Source organism: Pteropus alecto, unplaced genomic scaffold (genome assembly GCF_000325575.1).
Source record: "Pteropus alecto unplaced genomic scaffold, ASM32557v1 scaffold110, whole genome shotgun sequence".
Lineage (NCBI taxonomy): Eukaryota > Metazoa > Chordata > Mammalia > Chiroptera > Pteropodidae > Pteropus > Pteropus alecto.
The window spans coordinates 10445346-10464097 of NW_006431920.1; the positions used below are offsets into that span (position 1 = coordinate 10445346).

General features: G+C 41.7%; 1 protein-coding gene across 1 annotated transcript in view; it reads right to left on the reverse strand.

Annotated features, from left to right (window-relative positions):
* Positions 1-11690: 11690 nt before the first annotated feature.
* TTLL4 (tubulin tyrosine ligase like 4) overlaps positions 11691-18752 on the reverse strand; it is a gene marked incomplete at its 5' end in the record, with an annotated part of 18338 nt that continues 11276 nt past the window's right edge. The window contains 9 exon segments of the mRNA XM_025043200.1: positions 11691-13898; positions 14327-14412; positions 14818-14888; positions 15032-15242; positions 15901-16003; positions 17285-17422; positions 17860-17994; positions 18323-18421; positions 18712-18752. The exon segment at positions 18712-18752 is cut by the window's right edge and continues 52 nt beyond it. Coding sequence (XP_024898968.1) covers positions 13643-13898; positions 14327-14412; positions 14818-14888; positions 15032-15242; positions 15901-16003; positions 17285-17422; positions 17860-17994; positions 18323-18421; positions 18712-18752 — 1140 coding nt within the window.

Genomic DNA, 18752 nt, shown 5'->3' on the forward strand with positions numbered 1-18752 from the left:
TCTCTGCTATGTCAGTCTCTCCCTAAAGGGAATGAGATGAAACACTCTAACCACTGTTTCCTGAATGAGGGAGGGCCACTCAATTAAAAGGGAGCATCTGGGGGTGTTGTTATACTCTGACACTTGAATAGGGCTCCCTATCTCAAATAAAAGAATTTATTGAAACAAGATGCGGCATGATATAGTGAAAAGAGCATGGGTTTTATTAAAATGCTCACACTGTTGCATTAAGAAACAAAGACAAGTTACAAAACCATTTCAGTTGACCTTTGTCTCCTCCTCCACCCTCAAATGTTTACAACGGTAAAGAACATAAGCAGTATGGACATACAGTTATACAGACGTAGATTTTAGTCCTGGTATCGTCACTCACCAGCTATGAAACTTTGGGCAAGTTATATAATCTCTTGAGTAAGCCTCAGTTCTCAACTACTAACTAAGAATAATCGACCAAGTCATATATGTAGAAAAACCAATGATTTGTATTAAACTTTTACTATTACTGCATAACAAACTGCCCCAATATTTAGCAAATTAAAACAACAACCATTTCATTAGGAGCACGAGTTCTGGGAATCGGAAATTTGTAATGGGTACTGTGGGGATGACTTGTTTCTGTTCTCTGAGGTCTGAGACCTCTGCTAGGAAGACTCAGAGGCTGAAGGCTAGAAGAATGTGAAAGCACTTGATGACTCAGAGACAAGGATTGCTGCCCAGAGTGTTTCCACATGGCCTCTCCTTGTGGCTTGGCTTCTTCATAGCAGGGCAGCTTCAGAGTAGCAGGACTTACTACGTAGCAGCTCAGGGCTTCAAGTGTACATGTTCCAAAGAATCAGGAGGAAGCTGCATGACCTGTAAGACTCAGCTGCCAAAGTGATGCAGCACCACTTTTGCTACACTCTTTAGTCAGAGCGGCCACATGTTTTCCTAGATTCAAGGGGAGGGAAATTAGACTCCATTTCTAATGGAAGAGTGGCAAAGGTCAGCTGTGGAACTGCACATGTGTTGAAAGAAATTGTTGCAGTCACACTTGGAAAAAACAATCTCCCACATTGTCATCAGAGAAATGAAATGTAAAACCACTACGAGGTAACCCTGTGCTTCCACTAGAATGAATAAAATTACAAAGACAAATGAATAAAATTAGACAAACTAAAATTACAAATACCCAAGGGTTGCTCCACTTCAACTGCTGGCAAAGTGTCAACTGTCACAAGTACTATGGAAACGTAGCAATATTAGTGAAAACTGGACTGCGCCTACCCTTTGATACTGTAATTCCACTCCTAGATACAAACCCAACAGAAACATGTAAATATGCTCACCAAAAGATGTGTATAAGAATGTTCTTACAATGGAATTACATACAATGATGAGAATGAATGGACTGCAGCTACACACATGAATGAATCATATTAGCATAATGTTGACTGAAAGACACCAGACACAAAAGACAACATACTGCATGATTCATTTACATCAAGTTTTAAAACAGATGAAAGTCATGATGCTAGAAGTTGAGATTGTGGTTTCTCTTCTCAGGAAGGAAGCAATTTGCAATTAGAGGGAGCACAACAGGGCTTCTGGGGTTCTGATCACACCTATTTATTGTTCTGAGTGCTGGTTTCCTGGCCTTGCACACTTCCTAAAAGTTCATCAAACTGTGCACTTATCATTGTACACCTTTATATATGCTATATATCTATTAAAATTTACATTAAAAAAATTAAGAGGGTATCAGTAAAATAGTGGAGTAAGCAGCTCCAAACTTCCATTCCTTCACAGAAACATGGGGGAAAAAAAGAGAAATTGTCAGAATCAACTTTGTCAGAACTCTGAAAAATAGTCAAAAGTTTACAATAACCAAGCAAATGCTAAATCAAGAAAAAGGCAACTCAAAAACAGTAGGAACGTTTTGTGGCAGTTTTACTTGTCCTCATTTACCCGCTTTCCCAGCTGGATGACGGTCTTGAGGACAGCAGCCAGTGTGGGACCCTGGCTCCTGGTTCTGTAGGGAGCAGAGTAGACTTTATGTTCAAATTATTGTGCTTGCTCTAACCTGTCTGGGGCTGCCTGAAAGACTGATGCAAGGTGCTCATCTCTGTTTCATCTACTTCAGAACCAGATCGGGGCAGGAAAATGGCAGGTATTGCTCAAAAACGTTGCAAAGCAAAACTGCAGGATACAAAATAAACACACAAAATCACTTGCATTTCTATACACCAGCAATGAACAATCCACAAAGTAAACAATTCCATTTACAATAGCATCAAAGTGAATAAAATGCTTAGGAGTAAATTGAGTGAATGAGGCAGACAAAATTATTAAGATGACAATATTATCCAAAGCTATATTCAGATTCAATGCAATCCCTATTAAAATCCAAATGGCATTTTTTACAAAAATGTCAAAACCTATCCTAAAAATCATATGAAATTTCAAGGGACCCAGAATGACCAAAACAATCTTAAAAAAGAACAAAGTCTGAGGATTCACACTTCCTGGTTTCAAAACTTACTACAAAACTGGAGTAATAAAAATAGAGTGGTACTGGCATAAGGATAAACATATTGACCAATGGAATAGAATTGAGAGCCCAGAAATAAATCCTCATACTTTTGGTCAATTGATTTTCCAAAACCATTGAATGGGGAAAGAATGGGTCCTTCAATAAACAATGCTGAGAAAACTGAATATCCTAATGCAAAAGAATAGAGTTGGACTCTATCTTATACCGAAAACAAAAAATCATCTCAAAATGGATCAAAGATTTAAATTTAAGAGCTAAAACTATAAAACTCTTAGAAGAAAATGGGAAATGCATATGACTTTGGATCTGGCAATGGTTTTTTAAGTACAAGGCCAAAAGTACAGACAACAAAAGAAAAAATAAATTGCACTTCATAAAAATCAAAGACTTTATGCATGAACAGACACTATCAATAGAGTGAAAAAATAATCTGCAGAACTGGAGAAAATATTTGCAGAATATTTGCAGAAAAATATCCAGGCTATATAAAGAAATACTACAACTCAAAAATAAAGACAATCCAATTTTAAAAACAGGCAAAGGACTTCAAGACATTTCTCCAAAAAAAGATATACATATGGCCAATAAGCATGTAAAAAAATGTTCAACATCATTGGTCATTAAGGAAATGAATTCAAAACCACAATGAGATACTACTTTATACCTACTAGGACGCCTTTAATTTAAAAAGCAAACAAAAATACAAAAATAGAAAATCACAAGTGTTGGCAAAGATGTGAAGAAGATTATAACTCCTGTACATTGCTGGTGGTAGTGCATCCGCTGTAGAAAACATTTTAGTGTTTCCTCAAAAAGGTAAACATAGATTAACATGTGAAGCAGCAATTCCACTTTTAGGTATATACCCAAAATAATTCAGAACAGAGACTCAAACAGTTACTTGTGTGTCAGTGTTCATAGCAGTATTATTCACAATAGCCAAAAGATGGAAACTTCTCAAGTGTCTGTCAGCACAAGAATGGATAAACAAAAGCTGGCATATACATAAGTGGAATATTATTCACCCATAAAAAGAAAGAAGTTCTACTGCATGCTACAACATAAACATTGAAAACATTATGCTAAGTGAAATAGCCAGACATCAAGGGACAAATATTGTATTATTACACTTATATGAAATATCTGGCGTAGGCAAATTCAGAGAGAGAGAAAGAATAGAAGAGACTAGGCGATGGGAAGTAGGCGGTGGGGAGTTATTAATAAGTACAGAGTTTCTGTTTGCGGTGATGAAATATTTGAAAGTAGGTAGTGATAATGGTTGTGTAATACTGTAAATGTAATTAATGCCATTGAACTGTGCACTTAAAATGGTTAAAGTGGCAAATTTTATGTTATATATATTTTACCACCATAAAAGAATTATACAGAAAGAAAGAAGGAAAGAAGGAAAAATAGAGAGAGAAGGAGACCAAGATCAGCCCAGCACTGAAGGAGGTAGTAGTAAAGTGAGAAATTAGGCATGGCATTCCATTAAGCCAAGCTGGAGTCTATGCCCATGCTCCTACCTGTGCACGTAATTTATACTCCTAAGATTCCTCACTCTAGAAGTTTGTTAAATTGTAGAAGCAGAGGGTTGGCTGGACCCATGAAGTATATTCACTAAAGCAAATGAGAGGTCATGAATAAAACCAAAGGACCCACCTCCACTTCCAAACCCACAGTTTGGAAATACGCCGTAAGTAATATTTGAGTAATGATGTTGAAAACACCATTTGACAACTGGCAGAGGTTTTTATTTGGACACGTACTGTCTATTTCATCATTTTCAATGAGGGAAAATGTATAAGAGCCACGTTATACAGAAAAAAACCACTAAAAATATCATTTGTAAATTATTTATTACTTTATAAACTGTTATTACTTTATGACAGTGAATCGATCATATTAATTCACTGTCACATTTGTCAGTCTCTTACTATTCTTGCCTCTTTTTTAGCTTCATATTCTGTCTTTCCTTCAACCTAGGTCTTCTCATTGATTTCTGAAGTCAGAAACTGCTACACAATACTAGGAAACAGGGTGGTACATGCATTCACTGATTCATTCGATAACTTTGGCCAATTCATCTAACCTCTTTAAGACTTGTTTTTATTATGTGAAAAATAGAAAAATAATAATACCAATATTGAAGGAATTTTTGTAAGAACAAGAGTGTGTGTGTGGCTAATAATAGCTACTATTTGTTTTGCATGAGCATCGACTATAGGGAGAGAATTACACTTGTATCAATAAAATGTCTATAATATCTCTTCCAGTGACTATGATTTTTCTTCTGAAATATATCATGATGAGATTCTCATGTCAAAGACCTCATCTGTTAATACTCCAGCCCATAAGGAAAGTCATTTGTACAGGACAGAGATGGATTATACAAAAAAAAAAAAAAATTCTTATATCTCCAGAGATTTGAGCCTTTTATCATCTGGTAGGGGCAAGAGAGAGATCTGGTAAGAGAAATATGTCATGTTTATCTCTGCTATTGTCTCAGGTATGACTGCTGAGATACCTGGTCCTTATCGAGTCCATAGATTCTGATTTTGAGTGAGTTTCCAAAAAAGAGAGATGTGTCTTAAAATTTATATTTCTCTGCCAATGAGCATTCAAACTTGAGATGTCTGGTTTCAATCACAGTCTTTCCAATTCTACATATACCATGCACTCTAATTATCATGATTATCTGCATATCAAGACTGATAATATCATTGTCACAGCATTATCAGTAGCTGATCTGACCTGGGAACTCCATTCTTAGGTATATACTTGTGACAGGTTGAATTGTATGCCCTCCAAATTCATATGTTGAAGTCCTGACCCTCACTACCTCATATTGTGACCTTATTTGGGAATAGGGTCATTGCACATGTATTTAGTTAAGATGAGGTCATACTAGGGTAGGGTGGGCCCCTATTCCAATATGATTGGCGTCCCTATGAAAATGCAGAAGTTTGGACACAGATATGCACACAGGGAGACGACCATGTGAACATGTAGACAGAGATCAGGGTGGTGCATCTACAAGCCAAGGAATGCCAAAGATTGCCAGCAAACCACCAGAAGCTAGGAGAGAGGCACGGAACAGATGCTCCCTCATGTCCCTCAGAAGGAACAAACCTTGACGACACCTTGATCTCAGACTTACAGCTTCTAAAACTCTGAGACAATAAATTTCTATTTTTCTAAGCCACTCAATTTGTATTACTTTGTTACAGCAGCCCTAGCAAACTATATAATATCCAAAGGAATTGAAAACGGGCACTCAAACAAATACATGTACGTGTATGTTCACAATAGCGCTGTTCACAATAGCCAAAAGGTAGAATCCAGCCAAATGCCCATCAATGGATAAATGGATAAACAAATGGTGGTATATACATACAATAGAATATTATTCAGTCATATTATTCATATTATATTCCATACAATGAAATACTATCAGCCATAAAAAGGAATAAAGTACTGATAGATGAAACTTGAAAACATTATGCCAAATGAAAGAAGTCAGACACAAAAGATCACATATTGTATGATTCAATTTATATAAAATATCTAGAATAGGTAAATCCATAGAAACAGAAAACAGAAAGCAGAGTCTGGGGGAAGGAGAGCTAGGGTTTCCTTTTAGGTTAATGAAAATGTTTTGGAATTAGATAGTGGTGGTGATTGCACAATACTGTGAATGTACTAAATGAATTATTCACTTTAAAATTGTTTTATGTCAATTTCACCTCAATTTCTAAAAAATACTGTCTTTACAATGCACAGGTCTTAAATGTAATTCGATGAGTTTTAACTAGTGCATTACCTATGTAAACAACACCCAATAAAGAAAAGAGCATCACCATCACTCTAGAAAGTTCCCTTGTGTCCCTTTTCTCACTATACTATTAACTCCCAGAGGAAACAATTGTTCCAATTTTAACCTCCATAGATTAGTTTCCTCTGTTCTTGTACTCCATATAAGTAGAATTACACAATATGTACTCTTTTGTGTCTAGCTTCTTTCACTCAATATAATGCTTTTGAAAGTCACTCATGTTGTTGTAACTTGTGTGTGTGTGTGTGTGTGTGTGTGTGTTGTTGTCTATCTGATTTTAGTGTCAGTGTAATGCTGGCCTCATAAAACGAGTTGGGAAGTTTTCCCTCCTCTTCAATTTTTTGGAAGAGTTTGAGAAGGATAGGTATTAAATCTTCTTGGAATATTTGGTAGAATTCACCAGTGAAGTTGTGTGTTCCTGAAATTTAGTCTGGAGGTTTTTTATTATTGATTCAATTGCTAGTAATTGGTCTATTTAGATTTTGTTTTTCTTCACGATTCAGTCTTAGAGGACTTCGTTCCTGGAAATTTAACCATTTCTTTTAGGTCATCCAATCTTTTGGCATGTAATTGTTCACAGTGGTCTTTTATGATCCTTTGTGTTTTTTGTGGTATCAGTTATAACTTCTTTCATTTCTGATTTTACTTATTTGAACTTTTTTTCTTGGTGAGTCTAGCTAAAATTTTGTTAATTTTGTGTCTCTTTTCAGGGAACCAGCTCTTATTTACATTGATCTTTTCTATTAGCTTTTAAATCTTTATTGCACCTATTTCCACTCTGATCTTTATCATTTCCTTCTAACTTTGGGCTTCATTTGTTCTTCTTTTTCTTGTTCGTTTAGGTGTAAAGTTAGATTGTTTGAGATTTTTCTCATTTCTTGAGGTAGCCCTGTATTGTGATGATCTTCCCTCTTAGAATCACTTTTGCTGCATCAATAAATTTTGGTATGAGTATTTCTGCTTTCATTTGTTTTTAGGTATTTTTTTTATTTCTCCTTTGATTTCTTTGATGACCTATTGGTTCGTTGTTCAGGAGCATAGTTTGATTTCTAGTTTCATACCATTGTGGTGAGAAGACATGCTTGATATTATTTCAATCTTCTTCAATTTATTGAGACTTGTTTTATGGCCTAACATGACCTATTGTGGAGAATGTCCCGTGTGCACTTGAGAAAAATGTGTATTCTGTTGCTTTTGGATAGAATGTTCTGTGTATATCTATTAAGTCCATCCGTTCTGTTTCATTTAAGGTCTTATGGTTCCTTAATGTTTCATTTCAATGTTTCTTTACTGATCTTCTGTCTGAATGATCTATCCATTCATCTAAGTGGGATGTTATTACATTGCTATCAATTTCTCCTCTTTGGTCTGACAATATTTGCTATTTATATTGTAGTGTTCCTATGTTGAGTGCATATATATTCATGAATCTTACATCTTCTTGATGGATTGATCCCTTTTATTATTATATAATGCCTCCTCTTTGTCTTTTATTACAGTCTTACTTTAAAAGTCGATTTTATTTGAGTATAGTTATACCAGTTTTCTTTTCATTTCCATTTGCATGAAATATTTTCCTCCATCCCTTCGCTTTGGCTACATGTCCTTAATTCTGAAGTGAGTCTCTTGTAGAAAAGTTTAGTCCATATACATTTAAAGTAACTATTGATAGATATACATTTATTCCCATTTTGTTAATTGTTTTCTGGCTGTTTTTGGAGTTCTTCTCTGTTCCATTCTTCTCTCATCCCTTGTGGTTTGATGACTTTCTTTAATGTTATGTTTAGCTTCCTTTTACATTTCCTTTTGTGTATTTACTAAGTTTTTTTGTTTTGTGATTGCCGTGAGGTTCGAACAACATCCTATGTATATAACAATCTATTTTAAGTTGAAAACAAATTTGAACACATTTCAGAACTACATTTTTACCCATTTTGTTTTTGATGTCACATTTTACATCTTATTTTATGTATCCCTTAACTAGTTATTGTAGTTTTAATTTTGTCTCTTCACCTTCATATTAGCTTTATAAGTGACTAATCCACTACCTTTACTATATATATACTTTTTACGGTGAGACTTTTACTTTTGTATGTTTTATTAGTGTCATTTCTTTTCAGCTTTAAGAAGTTCCTTAAACATTTTTCGTAAGGCTGTAGTTTTTCTTTTTATTGCCGAGTAGTATTATAAATCAGTTTATCTCCTGTTGAGAGGCATGTGGGTTGTTTCCATTTTTTGTTATTATAAACACAGCTGCAGTATTTTTGGTGGACATATAATTTCATTTGTGGGGGAGGGAGGATTGAATACTTAGGAATGGAATTGCTGAGTCATAAGCAAATATGTTAAGTCATAGGTAAATATGTTAACTTACATGAACTTCTAGTGTCCCACAGTAGTTACAACATTTTACACTCAACCATCAGTCATATGAGAAAACCTCGATTGTTGCACATTCTCTTCAACATTTGGTCTTGGCTGCCTTTTTAACTGTTCTAGTGTTATGTCGTGGGTTTAATTTGCATGAAATGGTACTCCTTGTCCTTTTATATGTCAAATCTACTTACATACAAAACTTACCCATCTTAAGTGTAATTTGGTGAGTTTGAACAAAAGCACAATCATGTTAACAATCACCAGGAAGATACAGAATATTCCCAATGCCCCTGCCCCCTTATGGTCAGTCTCCTCCCTCATGTATAGTCCCTGGCAACCACCGATAAACTTTGTCACTACAGTTTGCCTTTTCTAGAATGTTACATAAATGGAATTATAAAGTGTATAGTCTTGTTTCTGGCTTCTTTCACTTAGCTTAATGCTCTTGACATGTTGTTGCATGTTATGTTTATTTCTTTTTTATACCTAAGTGGTATTGCAACAGACAGAACACAAATTGCTTATTCACTCACCAGTTGCTGGATATTTGGGTTGTTTCCAAGTTTTTGCTTTTGTGAATAAAGCTTCTGTGCACATTTGTATGCAGGAGTGAATTGCTGGGTCATATTTAAGAGTGTTTCACTATATAAGAAACTACCAAGCTGTTTTCCAATGTACTATTTTGCATTCCCACCAAAATGTATATGGTCCAGTTACTACTCCCCATTCTGACATTTGGTATTTTCAGTCTTCATTTGAGCCATTCTATTGCGTGAGGGGTGTCGGGTTTTGTGTGTATGTGTGTGGTTTTTTGTTTTTCAGTCTTTTCACCACCACTTCAAACTGTTGTGTTGAGAGCCAGCTTTCTATAGATCACAGGAAGGGAGCAGCTCTGCTACACGGCAACTCTGACCCAGAAGCAGGTCTTCTATGAATGGGTCAGCACCAGGTTCCCCAAGAAACGTGCACTGTGTGACACGTGAGGTAGTGACCCTTTCCAACTACTGTTTCTCTAGAGAGGCTCTCTGCTCAGGACTCAGTCCAGCATGCCCCTGTACCACCTGGGGTGTACTTGGGCACCTGCCTTGAGAGACAGTGGGGCTCAGCCACACCACCCTATCATTCGGCGTTGGTGGGATTCGAACTTAGAGGTTGTTATAATCCCACGAGTGGTAGCTTCGACTCACTGGCTCCTTAGCCAAGCATATATATCAAATGTCTGAACCTATGTCATTATAGTTTTAATTGTAGCTTTCATTGTTCCAAAGTTGATGAAAGTTCAAGTCAAGTGAGCCTGTATCAATCCCTTGACACCGATGAGGGTGCAAACTCTTAGAGGGGGTCTAAGAGACAAAGAAGTGTTGAGAGGCTGGATGGAATCTCAAGCGGCATGCAACGGTGCTTCCTCAGCCACTTATCTCTGAAAACTGCCAATGCTTCTAAGTCTCAAAGTAGTTGAGTGAAAAAAAATAAGTAGTTGAGTGATTCGAACAGCAGACAGAGCTGAGCCTGTCTTAAAGGACCAATCCAGAAGAAGCCAGGAGAGGGTCTCCCGGCTGCCTTTCGTGACCTCATTTAGGTAATTAATTCAACTGATGAGGTATGTGGAACGGACTGTGTACCTAATTTACTAACCTCCTTCACTGGCCCAGTGTTGTATGGCCTCAAAGGGCAATTGAGTGTGCCTTTTGGCTAGGGTGACAGGGAGGGACAATCACTCTCAACTAAATGGCTTGAAACCATGAGAATGGACCTGTGATGACAACTGTTCCTTGGCACAACTGTTGGATTAGTATACCTGCTCTTTGGCTCTTGCTCTAGTTCAAGGTTTCTATTTTCTGTACCGTGCTCCTCCCCTTTCCAGCTACCAGGCATCCATTTCTCTCTTGCTAGCTCTTTCTTATCAAAGCTTCTCTTGGGATAAGGTAATAATCTCATTCGACTCATATACTTCTATTGCTTAAAGTGCTTCCTTACCCAGGAAACACTTTCATTCTGACTATGAAATATTTAATCAGAGAAGTAAATCTCCAACAAAGAGTAAAAGAAAATGAATAATGAGGATGCCTCTGTGTGCACTGGGGTGAAGGCGGAGGTGATGAGGTATCTAAACCCTGTTCTGGCCTCCTTTACCTCTAAAAGGCTCCACAGCTGTTACAGTTCCCTTGCGGAAAGGGTTTTACATTTCTTGCCTGCCTTTCCCTGTTCTATACAGGGTTTGGATAGCAAATGGAGAAAAGAGTAACCCTGCATTAAGAACCCTCTAAGTCCTAAGGGCTTTTACTATGTTTTACTTAATTTTTACAACCCTGAAATGTAGGTACAGTAATATTATTTAAAAAAAAAACAAACAAACCTGAGACTTTAAAAAGTTAGACAATGTGCCCAAGGTCACACGGCAGAACTGAAATTTGAACCCAAGGTCAGCCTCCAAGACCTGTGCTCTTTTCCTGTCACAAAGCCACCTCTTCATTAGTATTCCTGAGTGAATGTGAAGTAAACAGGAATAGCGACCTCTCTCCTGGCCTTCCAACCCAAATCCTCACTCTACTGCTCCAGAAATACTGTATTTCATTCCTCGATGCAGGAGTACTCATTCCTCTTTCTCCAAACAGGGACTGGGTACGTTACCAACTTAGGAAAACAACTGATGTGTCTGACAAACATTTATTCTACAATATCCCCAAATTTAAAATTAAAAAATCTCATTACTTCCCCCAAATTCCTTATTCAGCTAAATAACTTATACTGTGGATATTCGTTGCAAAGTGTGTATGCTAAATGCTTAATAAGCAAGATTTAATTTTCTCTCAAGGGTGAAAAGGAAATATGATACATAAGCCCCATTCCTTCGCCCACCCTGCAAAACACTCACACCTACCAGATACTCAAATGTGATGAATATTAAAAATAATGTACGTACAAACACATTTTAAACTACTAAGGATACTCTATTTTCATCATTCATTTAATTTCATAAGTCCTCCGTGCCTCCCCCAGACCCCATTTCCATTATGCTGCAATGCTGGTCCCCTCTCCAGTTACCGTGATAGGAATGGATTGGTTGTGCTGTCTGGGGATTCTCAGAGGCAGGCCAAAAAACTGAAGCTGGTTGCCAAGAAGCAAACCAGCCCAGGCAGGGCCCCATACCTAAGCCCTTGCACCAGAGGACCAGCCACAACAAAACTGCTTAAGCAGGTGGCGAGTTTTCTTAGGAAGACTGCTTATTGCCACTGTTATAAGGTTCATTGGGACATTTCTGCATCCAGGTAGGACAAGAGGGAGTTGTCTTCAAGGACCTTTCTTACTGGGATGAAACTAAAGTCCTTACTATGGAATAGAAAGAGCTGCCCCAGGAGTCTGCCACCAAGCTTTCTTCACAACTGTCAAGACAGCCTTCACTTTGGACAGCACAGTCACCTGCGGGGCCTGAAACCCAATCAGGGCTCTTAAGTGATTTTTCCCTGGCTTGCCACAGAACTCCAGGAGTAATGAAACAAGGTAGTTTCCACCGTTCCAAAGCTCAGAGAGAATAAAGGCAGAGAGCCCAAGGTGAGACCATAAGCAGAGCTTCCTGCTTGGCATGCAAGGGTGAACACCTGGGAAGCACAGACAAGAGCCAGTTGGCTGCTTCCTGGGCCCTGCTGCTAGAAAAATGGAGTAAAGGGATTGCAGGGCTGGGGAAGGGGCAAGCAGCAACCAGGAAGTGCTGGGTTAAGAAAGAGCGCAGTTTAAGAGAAAACAACCTTTCCCATCCACACTCTGCTTCCCTTGGGCTCCACTTGGCCCCAGGGAAGAGAAGCAGAACTTCTGGTTCAGGTGCTTGTGCCCTTGGAGACCTTCACCTGGACAGTTCACGCAAACATTTATTGAACACTCACTACTTTACTGAGTCTTGGGGAGGGAGGCACATTCAGTCAAGAGTACAAGTTTAGTCGGTAGGCTGCCTAGAAGCTCACCGTACAATGGTGGCTGCTCTTGAAACACAGCTGCCAAGCCAGCAGACTGTTTGCCCTGGTGACCTGTGAGCCAGACCCCGCTAATCAGTGACAGCAAAGGGAGTAAGCAGAGCATGAACCTTCCTCTGGGTTGTGGGGAAATCACGGTCCCTTCTACCCTCCCCCAGGACTGTGTCCTTTAATATATGGACAATAGCGACTGGGATTATCTGGGCTCCTTCACTGGGGCTACAGGAAATTCATAATGTTCACAGAACCTCTCACCCTTGGAAAGCCAAGAGCTGAAGAGGTAACATTCTAGAGAGAAAAGTCTAGAAGGCTGATCTAGTAGTGATATGAGGTCAGACTAGGAAGACCTAGGGCTACTGGCATGGTGGACATATGAAAAGACAAGTGGTCAGGTAGCGGGGAAGCCCCCGAGACTACTGTGATAGAAACGGGTTCATCACGTCATGGCCTCTCCCCGTCTACTGAGGAAGTCTGAAGGTGTCTGAAAGGGGAGCCTCAGGACAGAGGGGGATGGAAGGAGGGTGAGACCTGAGGAAATGAGGACCTTCAGAAGCACCTCAATTATCAGGGACTTCAGGCCAAATACATCCACTAGGTTTTCTCCTCTTGAGCTCTAATTCAATCACTGCACCAAGGCCTAAAACAAACCACACGTGGCTCTCTGAAAGTAGAAACCAAACCCTGCTTTATAAGGCTGAGTGGCCATCATTGGCTTCTCTGCTGAGATATGAGGTACCAGCCAGTGAACCTTCCTCACCTTTTCCCCGTCCCCACCACCTCTCCAGCCCTCCAGACATCCATCTGCAAATCAACCACGTCAAAAAATACTCTGAGGAGGGGCAAGGTGGAGGGGGCGGGGGCTCCCGGCTGGCCGGTTCCCCTGAGGTAGTTAACACTGGTGCTCCCGGCAGGGGGCTAGTGGACAGAGACCAGTCATGGGCTCACAGCAGCCAGAAGGCAGTCACCAGTTGACTGGGAGGTGGGAGAAGCAGAGAGTCTGGAAGGCTGCCCAGAGTTCTTGATCACAGGTAACAACTGAGTGGAGAGGCTGGGCTCTTTGCCAGTGTCCTCGCTGTCCTTTGAAGAAACAGGTTTCCTGGGGAAAGAGGAAAGGCCAGCTTGAGTCTTCTTGGGCTTGGGTGTGATCTCATCTTCAGAGGGTGCTGTGATTTCCTCGGAGCTGTGTTTTCTGAAGGGAACAGGTGGGGAAAGAAATGGCTGAGACACTGTGTAGCTGAGACCTCAACCTGTGATCTGCCTTCAGTCTGGACCAGGCATTCACAACATTATGGTGTTATAGACCATAATTATGTGAAAGTATAAATAATCGTGAAATATATTTTATTTATCTTAAGGCTTGAGAGCTTAAGTGCAAGTGTGAATGTGTATGAGGGTACGAGGGCTAGCGAGTTCTACAGCTAGTGGGTATGGCTGAGAGTGGACACTGCAGATGATTCTGCGCTCAGCTCGGCTTCGCTGGGCATATACCAAGAGCCACCAAGAAGAAGTTATCCCCAATCAGAGAATGCTGATCTCATTATAGTCTGAGAAGAGAGGAAGGAAGAAAACTCCCTGAACTCACACTCAACACCGTTCCCTTGCCCAGGTAACACTCACCCCAGCTTGCTAGTCTCCGACTTAAAGAAAGCATTGAGTGCCGTGTCACCCTTTGGGACGGTCAGAAGTGATGTCGGGAGAGACCACTAAAAGCAAAGGAAGCAACGAGGCCAAAAGGGTGAGGCAGAGATCAGGCAGGAGTGTTAGGGGTCCTAGCACTCTCTCCCAACTCTGCCCCCGAGTGGTTGTGGGGCTCCCCCACTTCCGTACCCTTCAGTCATGGGCCCATACGGGGAAAGGAATCGATTCTCCCCCAATTCAGACAAAAAGTGGAGGCTACAAAACATTTTTTGATCCTTGAAAGAAGAGCACTCAGGGAATTCTAGGAGGAATCATTTCCTTGAAAAGGAAGGGTAGGTCATGAGACACAGGGGCAGGGCCTAAGGGAGAAGTGAGAGGGTCTGGACCTACACTCGACCCATGCTGTACTCTTCAGGCAGAGGAGGGAGGGGCCTGAGACAGGCTGCCCCCTCCGCAATGGCATCACTCACCACTGGAGCAGAATCAGAGATGGCTCCTGTGTGGAACCCTTTGTAGCACCAACTCCGAAGCAGATCTACTCCTAGGACAAGATTAGCAGGGATGAGATTTAAGAGGGTGGGATCAATTGGCCAATTCTTCTTGCCAGGGAGGCCCATTTCTTGGTCTACTGGGATGTAATCTCTTATGAAACATGGTCTCCTTCGGGCAGCGAGAACACATCACCTTTGAGCTTGTTGCCATGGTACTTCTGTTCCCACTGGGTGGTAAGAATGTTGAAATATCGTGGTTGATCAAAAAAACGGAGATAGCGAGAAGCAATTCGAGAAGGAAAAATTCGTTCAAATTGACCCCGGCGAGAAAACTCGTCCTCCATCTCGACCAGAACTCGAACGTCATCTGGCGTCAGGACATCCAGCACAGATGCATAGAACTCCTGTGGCCCAAGGGACAGGGAGGAAGAGGATGTGACAGAAAGTATAAGCCAGAGGCAGAGAATCAAGTAGCTGGGGGACAAGGAGCACAACTCTGGGGTCCTAGCGCCCTACGACTGACTCTCAGGGGACCACCAAGGCAGCCTGGTAGGCCAGCTCTGGACCTCATTTGTTCCCAAGTCTACTGAACTTAGCTGGGGGATGAAGATACTTCCGTTTGGGGTGAGGGGGGCCACCAGGGCATAGGGGTTAAATTGTTTGTTGGACAGAGTTGAGATCAGAATACAGCAACTCCGATTTGGCAACAGCCTCGCGTCTGCCACTCTTCCATCTGGCTCCCTCACCTGCTCTGAGAAAGACAAGCCTTTCAGGGGCTCACTGCTCCTCAGGGAAAGAAACTCAAAGGCTTTACAGCTTGGAGAACAGGGGTAGGCTAGTGCAGCATTTTGCTAAGAGCGGTAGTTCTTGAACATGTGATAAAGGCCATCAACTCTCTCCTGGAATGATGTGCATGTCAACATATCTCTGCCTACCAAGGGGATCACAGACCTGAGTTAGGAAACCCTGCCCTAGAGAGAAGAAAAACTGGTTGCCTTCATGCTCCAAAAGTTTGAGCAGGGAAGCCTCCTGCTGGCCCTGGGGAGGAAGGTAATCTCCTACCTGATCAGGAGTTTTCTGGGCCAAGTAATAGGCTTTCTTCATCTTCTGTGCAGTGAAGTGCTCTGGTGCCATTCGAAATTTGTCCCTGGGGGAGCTGGGCAGGCTAAGGTAGGGGGTGGAAAGGGAGAAAGGGGAAGGTCAGCAGCTTTACAACCGGAGGACATGTGCAGAGAGGGTCCAGCCCAGGAAGACTCCCTTCTCAAGAAATGACAAAGAAATATGGGCAGACGTTTGTTTCTTGAGTAGATCAGACTGCAATGCACTTCATTCAAGTAGCCTAAGAGTCAAGTACTATGGAAGAACTAAAAGACTACCAAGTACCCTCTCTAGGTTGTATTTCAACAGTAAAAAAAAAAAAAGACAGAGAAACTCTGGAATAATTGCTGTATACCTCAGTTTAGTTTAACTGCATCAACACTATCGGCTGTGTGATCCTGGGCAAATTACTTGACCTCTCTGCACCCCAGTTTCATCATCCACATTACTACAATTACTACTGAGAGATGCAAGGACAGCCTCCGAGAGGATGGCAGGTGTCAAAAGACAAATAACAGCACAGAGCCAAACATGAGTCTACAAGGTGTGACAGGGAAAGCAAGTTTTGTTACCAGCAAATCAGGAATTGAATTCCAGCTCTACCACTTTTTAGCTGACCTTGGATGGGCTACTTAATCCCAGTGTTTTTCAGCTTCCTCATCTGTAAACTGAAGATACCAATATCAGCCTCACGGGGCTCTGAAGATAAGTTACAGGTTTTTCCTTACGTATAGCAGGTACTGACTAAGTATTTGTTCCCTTCCCTCAAGAGTGGTTCCGCGTGGTTTGGGGATATGAAGGAGAGAGCCCACACTGAGGTAGCTTCCCAAGATGGTGCCTTGAGCTAGGCTTTGCTACATGGGTAAGGTCGCAATAGGGAGGTCTGGTTGAGGGGAATTTCAAGAGGAAGAAACCTCACAAGCAAATGAGGGGACGCTATGGGGAAAAGTGAGAAGCAACAAACGTTTCAGAGACTGGATTAACTGATCTTTAAGGACCCTTCGAACCCTGAGTTCTATGAGTGATTGGTCGGTCAGAGTACAGAAGCCTACAGGGTAGAGCGAAGGGAAGGGTGCCTGGGAAGAGGAGGCTGGGGCCTTACATGTCTGTGTGAGGAGTTTCGAGCTGATTCCCCATGCCCTATGCAGGTTCCCGAGCAAGGGCACAGTCTAGCTGAACGTGCTTTTAGGGGTGCTGACGTGGCAGAGGTGTGTGGGTAGACTGCAGAAGCAGACTGAGCAGCAAGGGACAGCAAGCAAGAGGGAGCGCCCAGACACCATTCCTTTCCAGAGCCACAATGGGGCTGTTCATGCCGCCAGCTGAGCCACAGATAAGCAAGGAGGCTGACCTGGTCATGGAGCTGCTGGAGCTGCTGGAGCTGGAAATGATATCCTCTGTGTTGGGCAGAACAAAGCCCGCCAGGTTCAGAAGGTCACGGATCATCTGGCCTTTGATACTGATGTCCAGCGGAGAGTTGGAGTGGAGGCTTCAGGGAAAGGATACAACGAGTGGTAAAAGCACACTCCAAAACTGTTTCTGGTCACATGTCTAAGTCAGTGCTAGCCCCATGTACTCCCTGGTTTCCCTGGGATGAAAGGACTCTGTCATATTCATGAGCACCATCATGGGTGTCTTCTTGCCCCACAGATAGTGAATAACCTGAATCAAGAGTGGTTCTGCCTATGACCTTCGTTTGCTAGGAGAAAGCAGGTGGTGGGATCAAGTTCAAAAGAACAGCTTTTAACAAAGAACCTTGAGATAATGGCAAAGAATGAGTAAATGAGCAAACATACAGATGATACAGGGAAAACTCAAGTTCTAGTGAAGGAAAGGTCTGTCCAAAGTAAGCAAGACTAAAGCAGAAATAGGATCATAAGGACACAGACAGGGTTCTACTGTGAGCGCCCGGAGAACACCACCTACCTCGGGGAAATGTTGACTTCCAGGACCCAGGGCTTGAGGTTCTCATCCAGCATGATGTCGAAACCAAAGAGCTCATGGCAGCTGTAAGGTCGCCGCACGTACATCTTTAGCAGGCTGGTCACGTAGGGTTCTGACCTGGTTATAAGGAGGAAGAAGTATTCAGCCCAGCTCTTCCCAGAGGGCTTTACCCAGAGCTGCCCTGCCAGTGGACTGGCCCAGAGATGGGAGACCAGAAGCAGCCCAGAAAAAGCAGCCCTCAGGAGAGGCCTCTGACTAGGGGCCAGCTTCTGGGGATGAATTGCAGTGGAAGGGCTGAGTTTAACTCTATCCACTCCTTCCTATCCCCTGTCCCCAGGAACTGAAGCACAGCACTGTCAAAGTCTGAAACACAGCAGAATGGAGGACCATGAGAAAAGAGGGGGTTCAGTGGCAGGCCCCACACCAAGGTGGCAGAGTGACTCACGAAATGATGGTTTTGACAACAACATCCTTTATCTTCTCCCAGATGGCATCGCTGTTGACTCCCTTCTGGCTCAGGTAGTTCCACAAAGCCTTCAGTGCCCTGCAAGGTGGGAGAGGGGGTGGGAGTATTTGGAGTTATAGTCTATGAATTGAGTGATAAAGAAAAAAGAAAAGGGAATTAGAAGCCCATATCTTCATATCTCTTCTTTTGATCTTCTGGATTGAGAAATATGAGCTTGGATGCAAACAGACCAATTATGAATTGCCAAGTGTTTATATAATCTTTGGATCTCATATTAACCCTCCACTCACCATCTTCCTGAACCTCCCCAAACCCAAGAACCCTGTGCTTCTCTAGGCCTCCGCTTGGCAGGGACAATGCCTAGGTACCATTTGTGGCCCTGGCAGGCCGTTTCATCTGCATTGGCTTG